The sequence below is a fragment of the Anolis sagrei genome, chromosome 5 (genome assembly GCF_037176765.1).
Source record: "Anolis sagrei isolate rAnoSag1 chromosome 5, rAnoSag1.mat, whole genome shotgun sequence".
Classification (NCBI taxonomy): Eukaryota; Metazoa; Chordata; class Lepidosauria; order Squamata; family Dactyloidae; genus Anolis; species Anolis sagrei.
In genome coordinates this window covers 19,865,620-19,885,282 of record NC_090025.1, presented here as the reverse complement: position 1 = coordinate 19,885,282, position 19,663 = coordinate 19,865,620, and the positions used below count along the sequence as shown (strand labels likewise).

At 41.2% G+C, this 19,663-nt stretch overlaps 1 protein-coding gene across 1 annotated transcript; it reads right to left on the bottom strand.

Moving 5' to 3' along the window:
* Positions 1 to 6,823: 6,823 nt before the first annotated feature.
* Positions 6,824 to 8,614, bottom strand: LOC137097157 (clumping factor A-like). Its single transcript, XM_067468588.1, has one exon. The coding sequence runs from the start codon at positions 8,558 to 8,560 to the stop codon at positions 7,037 to 7,039; it is 1,524 nt and encodes a 507-aa protein (XP_067324689.1). The 5' UTR covers positions 8,561 to 8,614; the 3' UTR covers positions 6,824 to 7,036.
* Between the last annotated feature and the right edge of the window lie 11,049 nt (positions 8,615 to 19,663).

The following is a 19,663-nucleotide window of genomic DNA, read 5'->3' as shown; positions in this document are numbered from 1 at the left end:
TGTTCAGCATTGAATTTTGCCTTTATAATGTTGGAAACTGCTTTGTGTTCCCTTAGGGGGATAAAAGCGGTATATAAATGTAGTAAATAATAAATAAATTTTAAGTGTCATAGCTATCATTCAGTTAAGGGGGAGCCTAGATGATATAGTGGCTGAATTTTGGACAATGGGTGGTCCTACACTGCCAAATAACGTAGTTCCAGAATGCAGTTTATCTTCATTACTTTTTTGTAATGCAATTCAATGCTGTTAAACTGCACCCTGAAACTGCATTGTACAGCAGTGAGACTCTGGAGACTAGGGTTCAATTCTCCACTCAGCAATAGAAAGTAGAAACTCATTGGATGACCTTGGGCAAATCACACACTCTCAGCACCCTTCCTCCCCCCCCCCCCCAAACCCCTCATGATATGGCCTTAGGGTCACCATGAATGAGAAATGACTTGAAGGTAGAGCAACTAACCCATTAGCACTATGGAGAAACAAACCAAAACAAAGTCTATACCCGATCGGTCATCACCCAGGGTAAAAAGGACAGTGGTGGATGCTGCTGATTCTGGACATCCATCGACAAGTGGGCTACAGAATCAAAATACAAATGAATAGGCACAGATGCAGCAGAAATATACAATGCCAGAAAACCACACTATTGTTGTTGTTGTTGTTATTGTTATGTGTGAAATGTCACAACTCTAACTCCCCTACCCAACCTAATTTACTAGGCATCAGGTGCATGAAGAGAAGGTGGTCCAATCTACTGACAGTAAGAACATGGTTGAATGACTTTTCCATTAGATTTGGGATGGCTGGGCCAGAAGAAGTAACTTAGTTACGACCTGAGTTATGTATCAGCCTATGGGATTCAGCTCATATTCATTTGGGGCTTGTGTACCTGGAGTTCAGAAAGTGTAATTGGGGTATATCTGTATGCAAAGGGATCATATAGCTTATTTGGGACTAACTGAAAGGAGGAAGTTGGCAACATAAGCTTTTGTAGGTTAAGGTCAACTTCATCAGCTGCATTCAAGCCCCATGGGCTCTGCCTGACTTTTTAAAATGAGAATCAGCTTAGCCTAATATTTTATGCAAAATACATTATTTCTATGCAGAAATAATAATTTGAAAAACATTCAGAAGTCGTCATATTCCATCTGAATGGAAAGTTTTTAAATTATACTAAAAGCATTATACCTGTAATTTAAACACATTTAATACAATTTTTTAAAACAGTTGCATGTGAAAATGAGAATGATCCAACTTATGAATGGATAAATGCAGCAAGGTACATGGGTTGGAAATAGACAGATGCTTCCATCCCCATGAAGAGGCATTAAGAACACTTCCATTGTCAGCTGCACCCAGTGAAGACTGAAATAAACCCTAGCCACATCCTGTTAGAGACACAAGAAACTGGAGGCAGGGAGAGCTTATCCAAGCAGAAGAAGAGCCATGAGAGGAGCAAGTAACTTCCTCACTTTCCCCACACACAGCTCAGCCACTTCCTCATCACACCCACATAAATGTTAGGAATAGCTGCCAGGAAGGGCTTCTCCCAAGGTGGTTTGAAAAACCAAGTCTTATAGAACACTAAGAAGAAAAGTATTTATTTATTTTTAAAAATTCTCCCAAACATCACTGTGACGGTTCTCAGCAGGGTTTCCGCTTTAGTGGCTTCTCTTAGGAGTTAATAGGTGAGCTGTGAGTCACCAGCTTGCAACACTGCCTTTACATTCTCCCCATTTTTTTAAAAAGGTATTTTTATTTATTAACCATTCTTACATTGGGCTAACCTGGCATATCCTTGGGTATATACAATTCTTGTGGCTGTTGTCATATGTTGTAGTATGCTCCCAATGTTCTTTCTAAACAGTCATTTTGCATTCCCAACAAACAAAACCTGGGTCTCAAATTTAACCTTAACAATAATTTCCAGCATAAATATAATATAATCCCATATTTCAGGATATTTTGCAAGACCACCACATATGGTAAAATATTCCAAAACTAGGCTCCATTTCCAGCATTTGTCAGAGCTGCTTCTATTTATCTTAGAAAGTGTCTCTGTACTTCAGCTTAAAACATTCTGCCCATTTCCTGATTGATTCTTGCCATATTGCAGAGATTTCAGCTAGGACCGCAGATAAGGGCGTCTGTGCCTGGTGAGCTTCTGCTAAACCAGATCAGCCCAGATTGAGAACAAGTGCTTTGGGTTGAATTATGATTTATTGATTGATTTGGCCAAATAGGATGCAAGTGCAAACAATACACTTCAAAAGGTATATACACAAATCCACAGAAATATACATGACATTTTATGCAGTTCTGTTGGGTATTCAGACTTCCAACTCCCTTTCCTGATTTGTTGGAAAATGGGGCCAGTTTATTTGTTCATAAATGGATAAATTAGCAATGATGAACAAAGAAGAAATACAAAACACTTTATCAAGGTCTGGGAACAATTCCTAAACCTGATAGAATCTGTGCAGGGAATTTATAAATAACAAATATCAGGACAGAAGAAAGAATAGAAAAACAATGTAGTAGGAAGGAAGAACAGCATCATATATGAATGTCTCCAACCCAGGTCTTTAGAGTGGGCAGTCCCACAGTTATGACACCTACAGAATTCTGGGAAATGTTGTTTGGGAAGGCAAGGACCTTTGTAGCTAAGAATTCAAAAGGCCCACCCTAAACTACATTTCCCAGAATTCTGCAGGCAACAGAAATGCAGGACTGCCCACTTTAATGCCCTGGTGTGATAACATGATAAGAGAGGCCAGTGTTGGTCCCACTGTCTTCCTTCTGTTTTAAGCTTCATGTGATTATACCACAAGAATAACTATGTCTCTTTCCAGTTCACAAGTTAGAGACTGGGTGGCTGTGTTTACATGGCAACCTGGTATCCACAGGAATGGATGAGATTTCTTGGTCATCCTCCCACCCGATGATCTGATTCATTCCATATGGCATATAATGTGAGTGATGAACATAGTCGTTGAATGGTACACTGGTCAATTCATGCTTGAAATAGATACAAATGGAGGCAAATAGAGAAGATGTTGTGATCTGCATGAAAGCTGAGGAATGGATTGTCTAAATATCTAAGTGAAGTGAAGTGTTTACAAATAATGTTACAAATGAACTAGATGAGAAGAGTAACATTGTTCTCAAAAGAAAAAGAGGAGAAAGAGGAGGAGGAGGAGGAGTTCTGCCCATCAATGAAATAGTCTTTCAACTCCAAATTTTGAGTGTTTCTGAAAGAGGCTGATTTTTTCCTTCTTAGATTAAGTTTAAGAACCAGAGTGATGTTATGGTTTTAGTGTTGGAGTATGACTCTGGAGATCAGGATTCAATTCCCCATTTGACCACGGAAACACACTGGACGACCTTAGGTTAGTCACACAAGCCTAGTCCCAAAAACCCAGTGATAGGACATTTTAGAGTAACCATAAGTTGGAAATGACTTGAAGGCACACAGGAACAAGAGAACCCCAGTAGGAGGTGATTTCTTTCCTTACATGGTAACAAGGATGTTATAGTTCCTGTCGATGCTTTCAGTCACTACCTGTACCTTCACTGGTTTTAGCCACAGAGTTTCAACCCTCTACTTAAACAAAGTACTGGTGACTTATGATTTTGGTGGGTTATTTTTTCTGTGCCTTCAGAAACCACACTGGGGCTGCATTTACCTAGATTTCCTTATATATCGTTTATCTTAAGCAAGCATTGCTCATTAAGTGGGTGGAAGCCTGAAAGTTTGATCAGCTATGGTCTTTCTGACCAAAGCTGCAGACCACCTCTTGCTCCGACCAATAGGTGCTATGCAGAAATCTCATTTTAGATGTAAAAACATCTGGCAGAAGTTGACAATAGAGTTAACTTGTAAAATTAGGATTTGGAGATTCCTAGAGAGGCGTTCTCTCGGGTTTAAAATGTGTTTTTTAATTCATGCTTTTTTCTGCTCCCAAAGGGATTCTCCACCCTTAGACCCTATAAAAGTGGAGGAGCTACTAAGCATCCAGGATTGTCTTTGTATCAAAATGTTAGCTTTTGAAAGGAATGTCACATTTAATAAATAAAAACAAAAATAAATTCCTGATTTTGAATACTTATTTCCTCCTTTATAAAACTGTCAAAGTTCAAAAGGATGAAAGCCAAATTCAAGTCTTCATTTTTAAAGAAAATCTGAAAACCAGTGATAAGTGATGGTCCCCATGTTGCTGGTGTTAGGGGAAATTACCCTAAAAAGCAGAGCACCCAAAATACAAACAGGATACCTATAGTTGTGCCTTGAACCGAAAGAAGATCAAAGCAGTCCATACTCCAGGAAATAATGCCTGACTGCTCACTGGAGGGAAGGTTATTAGAGGCCAAGATGAAGTACTTTGGCCACATCATGAGAAGACAGGAAAGCTTGGAGAAGACAATGATGCTGGGGAAAATGGAAGGAAAAAGGAAGATGGGTCGACCAAGGTTAAGATGGATGGATGGTATCCTTGAGGTGATTGGCTTGACTCTGAGGGAGCTGGGGGTGGCGATGGCTGACAGGGAGCTCTGACATGACTGATCCAGGAGGTCACAAAGCGTTGAGAGTGAATGAATGAATAAACAACAGCAAAACCTTTAGTTGAGCAATCAGCTCACAGCTAGCAGAGCATGAAGTGCCATTAGATGTGGCTGTAAAGAATTTGGAGCTTAGGCAGGCAACGATGAAGAGTCCTGTCTTTAAAAATCACAAAAGGTTTATTTACAATAATAATATTTATATTACTTAATGGTAAAGAACTGGGTCTGAACTACTCTAACACCAATCTCTTCTAAGGTTTCAAGAGAGGGGGAAAACACCAGCCATTGCATCTCTCCTGACACACAAGCAGAGAGAGAGAGCTCAAAATATACAGCATATTCCAAGATATTTTTTTTGGTCGTGTCAGGAGCCACTTGTTAAAGTAGAAGTCAAAGTAAAGGCTTGCAGTAGAAAAGTATTCATTCTACACGACCAATCAGAATGAAAGCAAAAACACAGAAAGGAGAGAATAAACAGATACATTCCAATTGTCATACAGGAGACATGGGGGAAGGGAAATCCTCAGCCTATTCTAAGCTAACTATAACTAACTTGTTCCTCATTCAGGACTAAAGACTTGGACAGTGTAGGGTTGAATTCCAACAGCTGGATTGGTGAATTTGTTCTAGATGGTACTCCAAACTTTAAAAATGCTATTCAAGGTGCTGGGGCTATATTTTGGGGTGGAGTTCACCTTTGTTTTCTGATGGTTCAGTGTATACAAACTTGATTCATGCACAACATTTAAAAATATAGTACAAATTTACTTGTAGGTTATTTATAAAAGATGCACATGAAATGTATGTTAATTTAGTGTTTAGACTTGGATCTTAAGTCCAAGATAGTTTATAGTATACATAGATTCCATAGACACCACCCTGATGGCCGAAAGCGAGGAGGAGCTGAGGAGCCTTCTAATCAAGGTGAAAGAAGAAAGCGCAAAAGCCGGGTTGCAGCTAAACGTCAAAAAAACCAAGATTATGGCAACGAGAATGATTGACAACTGGAAAATAGAGGGAGAAACCGTGGAGGCCGTGACAGACTTTGTATTTCTAGGTGCAAAGATTACTGCAGATGCAGACTGTAGCCAGGAAATCAGAAGACGCTTACTTCTTGGGAGGAGAGCAATGTCCAGTCTCGATAAAATAGTGAAGAGTAGAGACATCAGACTGGCAACAAAGATCCGCCTAGTCAAAGCCATGGTATTCCCTGTAGTAACCTACGGATGTGAGAGCTGGACCTTAGGGAAGGCTGAGCGAAGGAAGATCGATGCTTTTGAGCTGTGGTGTTGGAGGAAAGTGCTGAGAGTCCCTTGGACTGCGAGAAGATCCAACCAGTCCATCCTCCAGGAAATAAAGCCCGACTGCTCACTGGAGGGAAAGATACTAGAGACAAAGTTGAAGTACTTTGGCCACATCATGAGGAGACAGGAAAGCCTAGAGAAGACAATTATGCTGGGGAAAGTGGAAGGCAAAAGGAAGAGGGGCCGACCAAGGGCAAGATGGATGGATGGCATCCTTGAAGTGACTGGACTGACCTTGAGGGAGCTGGGGGTGGTAACGGCCGACAGGGAGCTCTGGCGTAGGCTGGTCCATGAGGTCACGAAGAGTCGGAGACGACTGAACGAATGAACAACAACAGATTCCAAAATCCAAAGGTAAAGGTAAAGATTTCCCCTTGACATTAAGTCTAGTCGTGTCTGACTCTAGGGAGTGATGCTCATGTCCATTTCTAAGCCAAAGAGCTGCATTGTCCATAGATGCCTCCAAGGTCATGTGACCGGCATGGCTGCATGGAAAGCCATTATCCAAAGAAAATCTGATTTCCAAACCGCCTCTCATCATAAGCATTTTGGATAAGAAATACTCAGCCTGTTTCAAATCTTTTGTTTTATTTTCAAGACAGAGTAGAAACCAAATGGACTTCTTTTTTAAAGGGAAAAAAAACCATATGACAAAATGAAAAAATAATAATTTATTTTACAATTTACACATGGGGCACATTGATTTTTATGAGTATAATGTTGGGACCACAATGTTAAAGAAGGATGCAAAGAAGACAGAGGAATGCGGTTTTACCAGGCGTTTCACAGTGGCTCATTCACACATGCAAGCCATCAAACCACATTGATATTTGATGCACGAGATTATATATTAAAATTGGAGTTATGTGACAATCAAGTATCTATTGTGCAAAAAAAATAAGTTAATTTAATGCTAAAATAAATTATAGTACTTGAAAATGTGAATGCTCATATGTTTTATTTATGTATTAAATTCCATGGTTCTGGACAAAATGGGACTACAATTGTACTTTTTCTCCTAATGTTTTCCCCAAACCAGTTTGACCTTATTTTTGTGGAGTCGTGTGCTTAAGAATATTATCTTTGCTCCTGTATATTCACTTGTTCATCCATTCTCTGCCATCATTGCTGCAAGGTGGATTCGTTTGGTCTTCCTTCCCTTTAGGTTAGTCATCACTGGTCAAGTCATTGCTCTCACTGCCTTTACTTATGGAATCACTTTCACTGTCTATGGCTTCAGGCTGAGCCCTGCTGTCACTTGCCTCGCTTCCTGTGGATTCATCATCACTGGCATCTGCAGCACTGTTGCTAACAGTATCATTGGATTGATCTGCTGAACTGTTTTCACTCTCGTTGCTTGAGGGCTCGTCTTCCCCCTCACTTTCAGTCTCTGAATTGGTCTCATTTTCACTGCTACCAGCTTGACTATCATTTTCTCTGGTGTTGCTTTCACTGCTCTTCTCAGATTCACTTTCGCTGCTGCTGTCTGATTCACTGTCACTTTCGCTACTGCTGCTGCTATCGCTTTCGCTGCTGCTATCAGAATTGCTTTCACTCTCACTACTGCTGCTTTCACTCTCACTGCTGCTGCTTTCACTGCTGCTGCTTTCACTACTGCTGCTTTCGCTTTCACTACTACTACTCTCAGATTTCCCATCACTCTCACTGCTGCTGCTGTTTTCACTCTCACTGCTGCTCTCGGAATCATTGTCGCTCTCACTGCTGCTCTTGGAATCACTGTCACTCTCACTGCTGTTCTCAGAATCACTGTCACTCTCACTGCTGCTCTCAGAATCACTGTCACTCTCACTGCTACTCTCAGAATCACTGTCACTCTCACTGCTGCTCTCAGAATCACTGTCACTCTCACTGCTACTCTTGGAATCACTGTCACTCTCACTGCTGCTCTCAGAATCACTATCACTCTCACTGCTGCTCTCAGAATCACTGTCACTCTCACTGCTACTCTTGGAATCACTGTCACTCTCACTGCTACTTTCAGAATCAGTGTCACTCTCACTGCTACTCTCAGAATCACTCTCACTCTCACTGCTACTCTTGGAATCACTGTCACTTTCACTGCTGCTCTCTGAATCGTTGTCACTCTCACTGCTACTCTTGGAATCACTGTCACTGTCACTACTACTCTCAGAATCACTGTCACTCTCACTGCTACTCTTGGAATCACTGTCACTCTCACTGCTATTCTCGGAATCACTGCCACTCTCACTGCCGCTCTTGGAATCACTGTCACTCTCACTACTGCTTTCTGGTTGACCTCGGCTGCTGTCTGTCTGGCTGCCACTCTCACTGCTAACTGCCTGGCCACCGGACTCACTGCCATCCTCGCCACTCTCTGGTTGACTGTTACTGTCTTGCCCATCGCTCTCAAACATCTCACTCTCATTCTCTTCAGTACTTTGGTTCCCCTCTCCCTGAGATGTGTCTTCTGAGTCTTCCTCATTGCTTGCATCAGCAGAGGGATCTTGCTGGCCGCTGTCCTCAGAGTCTTGGCTTTCATTGGGTTCATCCCCTTGCATGAGCTCATCACTCACACTATAAACAGAGTTGCTCTCACTTTCGCTGGTATCTTTAGAGCCACTGCTGTTTGCTTGGTCTCCCCTGACTTCAGTTCTCTGCCTGCTGGCTTCTTCAGAGCTGGTCATATTTTTAAACCCCTCTGTGGGCATTCTGTTGTCAGGGATTGTTTCATTTCCAGTTTCATCCACATTGCCACTACCCACAGTGTCATTATTTACAACTGTAGTGTTACTTTCCAGGTCCTGCAGAATCAAAGGAAAGACAAAAATTATCAGTGCAAGGGAAGCAATAGGTGGTTAGAAGCATCTATGAATTTGTCAGAAAAAAGCATTTAAAAGTCACATTCCCCTGTGGCCTTTTCTCCTGCTAATAAATAATTGGGAGAATTAAAGTGATGGGCTATGACAATGGGTTTGGAGTAAGGCACTGCACCGCATTCAACATGGTATCTTTTCATCTGTTCAAGCTGGCCTTCAGCAAGCACACTGAGTGCCTTCAGTCATGATAATAATAGCAGTGTATGTGTACATGCCTTCAAGTTGCTTCCCAACCTATCTTGACTCCAAGAATTTCATAGAATTTTCCTCAGCTTAGAGTACTCAGAAGTAGCTTTGCTATTGCCTTTCTCTGAAATATAGCCCACAGCATCTGATATGCCTTGATAATCTCCCATCTAAATAGTAATCTCCCATCAAAGTATAGGTCCATGCTCTGGTTACATCTCAAATAGACAACTGCAACATGGTCTACATGGAGTTGCCTTTGAAGACCATTCAGAAGCTCCAAATGGTCCAATGGGTGGCAGCCAGTTTGCTCACTGGAGCAGCATACAGGGAGCATGCTACCCCCTGTTACATCAGCTCCCCTGGCTGCCAGCCTGCTACTAAGCACAATTCAAAGTGCTGGCTTTAGCTTATAAATGGTTTCAGCCCAGCTTACTGTCTGATCATATTTCCCCCTATGAACCATCTTGGAGATTAAGATTGTCTGGGGAGGCCCTGCTCTCAGTCCCTCCTCGTTCACAGGTGCGACCGGTGGGAACGAGAGACAGGGTCTTCTCTGGTGGCCCCTCAGCTATGGAACTCCCTCCCCAGTGATGTTAGATCAGCTCCCTCCCTCCTGACCTTCAGAAAGAGAGTGAAAACATGGTTCTGGGATCAAGCCTTCAGAGAAGAACCATAGTGCAATAGACGGATTGGAATTATGTGCAATGACTACCGGAATTACCCGAATTATTATTGCAGATAGCATGGTGTTATAGTGATTGTAATGTTTTTAAAATGTTTTAATGTATTTCAATTTTGATCTTAATGTAATTCAAATGTTCATTTTAATTGTACATTGCTAAGGCATTGAATTGTTGCCTATCTGTAAGCCACTTTGAGTCCCCCTCGGGCATGAGAATGGCGGAATATAAATATAGTAAATAAATAACCAGGTTGGACCCTGCTTAGGTTGCAAGATCAGATGGGATCTTCTAATTTTAAAAGTTTCACAAGATGGTTTTAAGCAACATACTTGCTGAACGAGACTCTTTGCTAGCTTCAAGTAATTGTAAAAGGTGGAACAGGTGATAAGAGTTGTTTTAGGAATAAATAAGTGCATTACTCTCCTTTGGCTACAGACAACAGAGACTAACATAAGAACACCAAAGAACTGTGCATGACTTTCTCACCCTTGAACTGCAGAAATATATGCTGAGAGAAATATCAAGGTAAAGGTTGTCCCCTGACAACCTAGTTGTGTATGACTCTGGGGGTTGGTGCTCATCTCCATTTCTAAGCCAAAGACCCATCGTTGTCTGTAGACACTTCCAAGGTCATGTGGCCAGCATGTCTCCATGGAGTGACGTTACTTTCCCGCTAGAGCAGTACCTATTGATCTACTCACATTAGCATGTTTTCAAACTGATAGGTTGGCAGAAGCTGGGCCTGACAGCGTAAGCTCATGCCACTCCCCGGATTCGAACCTGCGACCTTTCGATCAACAAGCTCAGCAGCTCAATGATTTAACCCATTGTACCACCAAGGGCTCCCTATCAAAGAGATATTCAAACGAGCAGTACTTCCCCACCATACACAATATGAATTGCATGCCTACCTCATCCCTTTTCTTTTCAAGGCATAGCTTTGCATTTCCTGTGCTCATGTTTTCATCATCTTGGGCATTGCGAGAATTATTTGTGTCGCCTCTATTGCCCTCTCTTCCCGCATTTGGAATGTTATCACAAGTTGGACCACTGCTCCCATTACTATGTTTTTCACTCTCGTTTTCTCCAAGAACCACTGTTCCTTCTGATTGTCCAGTTCCCCAGTCATCACCAGAACCTTCTTCATCTGTGTTTCCACCATTACCACTGGCATCTTCAATGATGTCTGTCCAGTTTATACTTTCTTCTTGAACTGATTTTCCCTCAAGGATATTATGAAGCCCTGTACTTATATGCTGATATCCATCTGTGCTGTTTAGACTCTGAACTCTACTGTTCTGATGTCCTGCAACATCAATATATCCCTCCTCAATTGGGTTAATGATGGCATTTTCTTCATGTTTGCTCACATTGTTTTGAACAAGTCCATAATTTTCTTCCTGAGCTGTATTGTTGGTATTCAATTCACTGCCACTAATACTAAAATCCCTATTTTCTATGCTGCCATTCACAGTTTCCCTTCCACCAATACTTGCTTCAGCAGGTAAGTCTTCTTTACTTCCTCTTGGTCTTGCATTACTAGGGTTAGTCTCAGCTTCATCAAACCCATTTCTAATAGAATTCAAGGAATGAGCAGCTCTGTTGGTTATATTGGCATTGGAGAAAGGTTCTGCTGGTTTACAGTCTTCAAGGCCAACAATGCTGTCTCCTCTTGTGATGCAATTGGTATTTACATGGTTCCTTTCCAGATTTTCAGTTTCATAAATGTTCCCATAGTTCTTTGTGCCAACATGCTCTCTGTTTTGACCTGTACTTGACGCAATCTATAAAGAGATGCAAAATTAGAAGGTAGAGATTAAAAGGAGGGGGTCAAAGAGGGGAGGTCCCAAAAATAGCCAGGTGAAGACTGAGCATACTCATTAGGCACAAAATCCAGGGTGGTGGGAGGAAGAAGCAAAAACAAAATGGGAAAGAAAAGAGGATGGCATGGCTGAGTGGAGCAATGTACAAGAATATGTGTCCTGAAAAACTTTGGGTCCATCCAGACAGAGCCCAAAATGTGGGACCTGTTGGGCTTTTACCGGAGGTGTCCAAATGAAAAGCCAATTAGTTTGAGACAAAGCAGAAAAACCCTGGCTTGTCCTGAATTAATTAGGTATCTGGTAAGACCCAGATTTTTTGTAAGATCAAGGTCTTTCAAAGTGTGGGCCCAGTGTAGGTTGGGCCTGGGGGCCACATCACATGATCCCTGGGCCCAATCTACATACCCTCTCGGATTTTAAGGGCTCCATGAACCCAGAAAACTAAGAGGGCACCAGCCCCCCTCTCCAAAACCCCCAAAATAACCCCTTTAAAATTAAAACAACAGGCATTAAAGTACTTCTGGATTCCTCCTGGCACATAGAAATGATATACTGGGGAAAGGTGGGGGGAGGAAGAAAATTGCTCCTCATAGAAATTATGCACCGGGGGACTCCAGAAGTACTTTAATGATGGCCAGGTGAGATGTTTTTAATTTTAAGGGTTTAATCTGGGGGTTTTTTTGGATGTCTGAGTGCCCTCTTTGAAGGTTCTAGGAGGGCATCTAGAACCCACTCCTTTGGAAAGCATGGGTTTTGGGGGGAAGTGTGGGGACATAAACTCTTAAACACATCTGGAAGCACCCTTTGTTATAAGTCTCACTGGTGCTCATGTTGTAGAATTCCAGCCATTGCACTACTCTCTACCTCCAGCCAAAGAGGTAACTAGAGGAAAGTCAATCTGCCTAGCATTAAAAATCTACCAATATCCTATGTCTGACACTTGGTAAGGTCACTTAGAATACCCGGCACCTCCAGTCCATCTTAAGAGTCAGTCACTAGACAGAGCAAAGGAGACCCATTTGGCTTCTGATTGAGATGCAAGGATGAGGATGTTTCTACCCCCTTCCCATCAGTGTGCAAGACTATATGCCAAGGAGTCCTCCTTCTAACTATTGCAGCCTCAGTGGCTGGCAGGAGGGGTTTGGAAACGTCTTCTTCCTTGTGATCCGACTACTGGGTCTTAAGGTGGGCTGAGGTGGAAATTATATAAGTTTTACAATCAGACTGTATATAGTCCTACTGAATACAGACCAGTTGCACATTTATTACTCAAGATCCATAACTATAATATTGAATATCAGCCCTTGCTAATAACAATAGAACTACTGACTCTGGCAAACAGGGCTGTTTTGAGATGTTTTGCTGCATGAGGTGAAAGACAGGATAGCATATTTAATATTCACCAGGATCAGTGGCATTTAGAGAAGCTGATAGACAAATTGCAGAATCTAATTTAAATTCTGGCAATAGAATGGTTTCCTTCAGCTCACTGAACAAAATGCCTGTGTCAGTGGTTAGCAAGTCATACCGTGTAAAAGACAAGGTTTTGTGCTAGTCTCCCTTCTATATTACCCATCAATGCTTCTTGAGGTATATAAACTGGGGAGCATGATTTGTTTGCAACTCAGAATCAGGGGATTTCAGCAAAGTTCCAAAGTTAAGATACTGTTCTCACATTGACCCTTGAATAAGTCAATATAGATATTTGGGTTGAGTATTTCCAATAATATTTTGTCTAGCCAACTTATATCATCCTAAAGCTCGTTCCTCGGTGACTGATATAACAAGAAAGAGTTCACATGTTTTGACTACTGAACAAAATGGGCATTGTTCTTGCTTGGTGTCCAGCAAAGGTGGCGACAATGACTGGTGGGAGAGCTGTTTTCAGGCTCAGAGCCATATTCTGGAACCTGTGACAAGAGCTAAAAATGGGAGCTCAGTTTGGCACAGACAGGAAAACCACTGTTCTTTAAATATTAGTTTTTCAGGAAGTACCAAGTTAGGCCTGGACGGAATGTCAAAATTCAAAGAACTTTGGGATCAAAACGACACAGCAGGGTGTAAAGATAGCATCACCTCACCTTTCTGTTTACTCCACGAGGGACAAATGCCAGAAGGGCTGGTGGCATTAGCCTGCTGCCTTGGCATAGCACTCTCTTGACTCTTTTGAGGCCCTTTAGAGGCTCACGAACTTATTGTAACTTAAGAGATGTGTAGTAAGAGTCTGCTTCACCAGAAGCCTTGCTTACAAAGCTAGAAAATTATCCAGCACCAGCCCACAACATTGTGCTGCCTAAGGTAAAGGACAAGGTGGAGCAATCTTCCATGCTATGCACAGAAGCTGACTGGGCTGGCAGTTCAACTTTATTTCAATAATGACAATAGGACAAGGAGCATATTCACGTGACAGAATTATAGTGTGAATTTTAGCACCCATTGGTCTCAAATCAGGTTTCTGCTTGTGGGACTTTTGGAGTTTGGGACTGATGGGAACATGCCAAGATTATAGTCAAGTGGCTCTGCCCCACTCTCATGTTTCAGAGGAACCATGTAGTAGCTTTCTACCCATGTAGATTTCTCTCTGGATATACTCAACCAATATGTTGATCTGGACCCATGCAGGGGCAAAGACTAAGCTGTAGTTCTTTCCTTACCAACAAATGTTGCCCATGTTTAATACGATTCAACTAAGCATGCAGCTGACACCACAAACTACAGTAGAGTCTTGTTTATCCAACATAAACGGGCTGGCAAAACGTTGGATAAGCGGAAATGTTGGATAATAAGGAGGAATTAAGGAAAAGCCTATTAAACATTCAATTTTGTTATGATTTAACAAATTAAGCACCAAAACATCATGTTTTGCAACAAATTAACAGAAAAAGCAGTTCCTTACATGGTGACGTTATGTAGTTATTACTGTATTTACGAATTTAGCACCAAAACATCACAATGTATTAAAACAACTGTGGATCCCAGCAGGAAGGCAGACTGCTTTGGATAATACAGAACATTGGATCAAAGCTCCCCCTGCTAAGCATCCACATGAGATGAGAAGTGAAATTTGAGACAAAAGGAAATAATTGTACGGGAAACTTTAAGCAAAATATTCATTGCAAAAATAAATGCAAAGCAGGACAATTTTGCATTTATGATGCAGAAAATCTGATATTACAATTCAAAACCAAGCCACATGTGTGCAAAGACATTTTGCAAAGACAGACTTACCTCATGCTGTCCAATAGTATTGTCAATCTCTTGAGCATTCTGCAATAGCTTGTAAATTGGGAAAAAATACAAACATAGGTCAAAAGGCAATGGATATCAATAATGAGCACAGAATATACATTTTTGTTGGACACTACAAAATGAATTTGTCTAATATGAAGTATAATCATCTATAAAAGGAATAAAATATTTGAATTAAAGATGTAAGAGGCAATAATTTAATTTGGATATTTTTATGCTAAAATGTTTTTAATGTGCAACTTGAGGAAAACTAGAGCTGATAGGAAGAAACTGGTGCCATTTTTGGAATCAGTACATCAAATATACAGAAGCATTGGAGGCACCAAAATGTGTGTAGGCCAGTGTAGTGCTTCTAGCATGAAACATATATTTCTCAAGACAGTGCTCTCACACTAAGATCCCTCTCTCCCTCCCTCTCAAAAGTGAAGAAGTAAAACCAGAACCTGAGACTTGGCAACTCTACTCATGGAGCGGATTATGTGTTCCATGCACAGAGTGATGTACTCATAACTCTGATATACTGCAGGGATTCATGATTTAATTTTCCAGGTCCTAGACTAAAATCATCTGTATATAGGAGGCCCCAGTGGCGTAATTGTTTAAACTCTTGTGCTGGCAGGACTGCTGACCAAAAGGTTGGCAGTTCAGATCCGGGGAGCGAGGTGAGCTCCCATCTGTTAGTTCCAGCTTTTCATGCAGGGACATGAAAGAAGCCTCCCACAGGATGGTAACACATCTGGGTGTCTCCTGAGCAACATCCTTGCAGACAGCCAATTTTCTCATACTGGAAGTGACTTGCAGTTTCTCAAGACACTCCTAACATGAAAGAAAAAACATCTGTATACAAATATCACCTGCTTATTCAACCAGGTAGGGACCAGAGCTTTGTTGAAAACTGGAAATCATCGAAATTCCAAACCCAGACTTTTAGAAATTGTAAATCCAAGTGTTTACTCGTAAGAGCCATTGGTTCCACATGATGGAGACTATGTTCCTTTCCATCATTCTAGACATCTGTCTCGTAATGTGTGTTAATGAATAGTACCTGGCATTTGTTAAAGAATAGCGTTAAGAAAAAGACTTACTGGGGCTGCCGCAGCAGATGCAACAATGTAAAGAAACACAATTGTTCTCTTCATGTTCATTGGCAGGCACGGCCTGACCTTACAAATTGACTGCAAATAACCAGATCAGGTAATGAACTTTTAATCCAACCAAACAATATTACACACAAAAGGATATATACGGGGCTGAAGGAAGGGAGAAAAATCACTGGAGTCAAGATCTCTGGAGGGTCCAAACTGTGGAGGTCCTGGACAATGAATGAAACAAATAAACAAACAGTACATTATAAAATGCTTTAACCTCCAATATTTTTAATGTGTTTTATAATATACGGGAATGTTGGCTGAGCACCATCAAAGTTTGGTTAGAAGGGTGTGGTCAGGCAATAAGAAAGCAAATGTTATTAAGGAGGAAAAATACTGCAATAAAACTACCATTTTACGCCAATGAACCTTTAAATCTATGTATGTACAGAATTCAACAGAGTCTGAACCCCCCCCCCCAAAAAAAAATCCCCAATTAAAATACAATTGGGATGTGTTTGTGTGGAGATGCACAGCTTGATTAACAATAAATAGTATATAATACTTTATTATAAATTCAAATTGTTCTTATCAGATCTTGCTGAAAACCACAGCTTTATCTTCTGAAGTCATTGCCAAAGCTACCTTTGAAGTAAGTTGCAAATGAAATTACTTGCAGCCAGCTGTTTAGGGGTAAAAGAGAAATCTGGGGACTTTTTTTTAAAAAAAAAGTTTAGAAACCAGATGTGTGGCTGCTGAAGGGTATGAACAGAAGGTCGGTATCTCCACAGCCTAGATTTAGGGAGGACTGTCCATTCATGCATCTTGGTCCAGGGTCAGTGTCAACTTTTAACAGCTCTGGATGTATGCTACTTTATTTATTTACTTCATTTATATCCCATCTTTCTCACCCCAAAGGGGACTCAGGGTAGCTTACAACAAAGCTTAATGGGAATTAAACTGCAGCAAAAGGATGGTATATGGAATCCTCCTGTTCAGGGACCCAGGAAGCTGGTCAGAATGAATCATCTTGTAGAATATTTCATTCTGCCCCCATTCTGCTGAATTTTTCATCCCATCCAAGTTAGAAAAATTGGTAACTGGTGGAGTTGAGTTCCAAGACCCTCATGGTGTAAGTAAAATGTGTCTTATATAAATTAGAAAAATCAAGGTGGCCTTTTGTATTTTGAAATATATATATATATATATATATATTCACATCATTGATTAGAAGGCATGGATACAGAAGGCTGACTAAATGTTTCTGCAATGTTTAGTTCAGGGCAGCTAACAGTTTGACAAAAAGATTAGGTAAAGATAAAGGTTTCCTTGACATTAAGTGTGGTTGTGTCTGGGTGGTGGTGGTCATCTCTATTTCTAAGCTGAAGAGCCGGCATTGTCCATAGACACCTTCAAGGTCATGTGGCCAACATGACTGCATGGAGAGCCATTACCTTCCCACGGAAGCAATACCTATTGATCTACTCACATTTGCATGTTGTTGAACCGCCAGGTTGGCAGAAGCTGGGCCTAACAGTGGGAGCTCACCCCACTCCCCGGATTCAAATCACCAACCTTTCAGTCAGCAAGTTCAGCAGCTCAGCAGTTAAATCTGCTGCACCACTAGGTGGCCCAATAAAAACATTAAATTGCAGATAATTTGCAGCAGAGAATGAAAATGAGAGGATTCCTCCAGATGTTGGTGGACTGCAACCTCCAGCATCCTCCACCATTTTAATGACACCCAAACTAAGGTTGCTGAGGGCCCTTCCACACAGCCCTATAACCCAGAATATCAAGGAAGAAAATCCCACAATATCTGAGTCCACACTGCCATATATTCCAAAGCAGAGAATGTGGGATTTTCTGCCTTGATATTCTGGGATATAGGTCTGTGTGGAAGGGCCCTGAAGGACTAGTTCCACTTTGGCCCCTTCTACACAGCTTTATAAAATCCACATTGAACTGGATTATATGGCAGTGTGGACTCAGATAACCCAGTTCAAAGCAGATATTGTGGATTATCTGCCTTGATATTCTGGGTTATATGACTGTGTGGAAACACCCACTATCAAATGAGAGAAGCAGCCCTGCATAACTGAGAAATAAAAATAATATAATATTCCTCATAAGTTATGATTTAAGACTTCTTCAGTGCAAAAGTCTCTCTTGCTGAGAGTAGCAGCCCACTTAATATTTCATATTTCCCATTTCAAAGATGTTAACTGATGGGAAAAGACTAAAGTCTTGGGATGTTTTGTCAGGAGAAAAGGAATATTAACGCAAATGCTTATTTTACATCAAAAGCTACATTCAGTTCTTACAATTGCTTATCTAATGGATAGCTTTGCTGAACTGAATGAGAGGGAAAACTGGTCACATTTCAACCTTGCAGTGATCCAAATAATGACATGCAAAATACTTTACTTTTGAATTGGACTCAAAATTGGTCCACAAAAGCTTATGCCACAATAAATCTCTTATTCTTTAAGGCACCAGATGACATTTCTCTTGTTTTAAGGAAAATAAAGCAGCTCACGGTCAAGTTCAGAGATTGCTTACCTTGATGTATGAGCAAGCGGCTATCTTTGAGATCTTGAATCGCTGCAGCGAAACCAGTGGGCACTTTGCTTGTCACCTTTGGACTTGCCGAAATTTAAACTCTGCTTCAGTAAAATACTAACCAATCATTGCTCTTGGGGTACTTGTAAGACGTCTCTTTGGTGGTGAAGTACATATTAACCACCCACGTTTCCTTAACAGGACAACTGGCTCTCATAGCCCCCAAAATCACCTCGGTTCCAGCATGACTAGACTGCTTTCTTTCGGCTTAATTAAAAAGCTCACATGAAGCTAGCTTAGCCGCTCTTAAATATATAGAATCAGTTGGCTAAAGTTATCAGTAGTACTTTCAGACACGGTGACCCAGACACTTCTTTCCCCATTGTGGCCTTCAGCGTTGCAATCTCTCACTGTCTCCATTGATTATTCTTTCTCGGTGCAAATCGTGACTTGCTTGGGATGGGCATTAGTGGACAAATGGTTCAGATCAAGAATTGCCTTGTTGATGTTTCATGATGTATTCAAACTTTTCTTTTGCAAATAGCTTGAAAAGTCATTAAAGTGCAAGCGCAGGTGGAATTTCTCAGTTGATCCATGAAACCTATTTGTATAGGAAATAAAGTCTTTACATTCCCAGACCAGCCTTTCTAACCATCTCCCAGGTATGTTGACTGTAACTCCCATCAGCTACAGCCAATGATTATGCTATCTCAGTGTGATTACCCTGTTTAACAAAATTTGAAAGGAATGATGTTCCTGTAGAGGTGTTCAATGTATTGTTGAAGGCTTTCATGGCTGGAATCACTGGGTTGTTGTGGGTTTTCCGGGCTGTATGGCCATGTAATGGCCTAAAAGTTTCAAGGTTTGGCTTCTTACTGTGTGATGGCATGCCCAAGCCTTTGGGAAAAACTATAGTGCCTGGCTTTACTTGGCGGGTATCTGTATACCTTCTGTTAAGATTGAGACCCTTAACACACAGAGGAACATTAGTCAAGGTGAAAGATAACCAAAATGAGTTTACTAAAAGCAAGAAAAATAAAGGGTAAACTCCACCCGGGACTATTATACGGTAACGTAATACAGTACATTACAAGAGGAGCCTTTGCTGGCTGCAGTCATCTCTCTGGAGTCTTCTGCCTCTGGTGTAAAGTGATAGTTTACAAGCTGTTGCTTATAAGCTGTCTCAGTCCTCTTTCTTGTGAAGCTTAAGCTGGTCAAAAGCTTCTGTTGTCACTGGATCTGGTGGCAGAAGAATACTTCTGAATGCAGGTGTTAAGGATGCCTGTTTTGAATTGCTTGGGCCTAGGATTACCAGACAATACCCAAGCCTCTATTGTCTGT

Bases quoted from the DNA above. Each gene is read 5' to 3' on its own strand.
- LOC137097157 (XM_067468588.1), bottom strand. From the start codon at position 8,560: ATGCCCACAGAGGGGTTTAAAAATATGACCAGCTCTGAAGAAGCCAGC.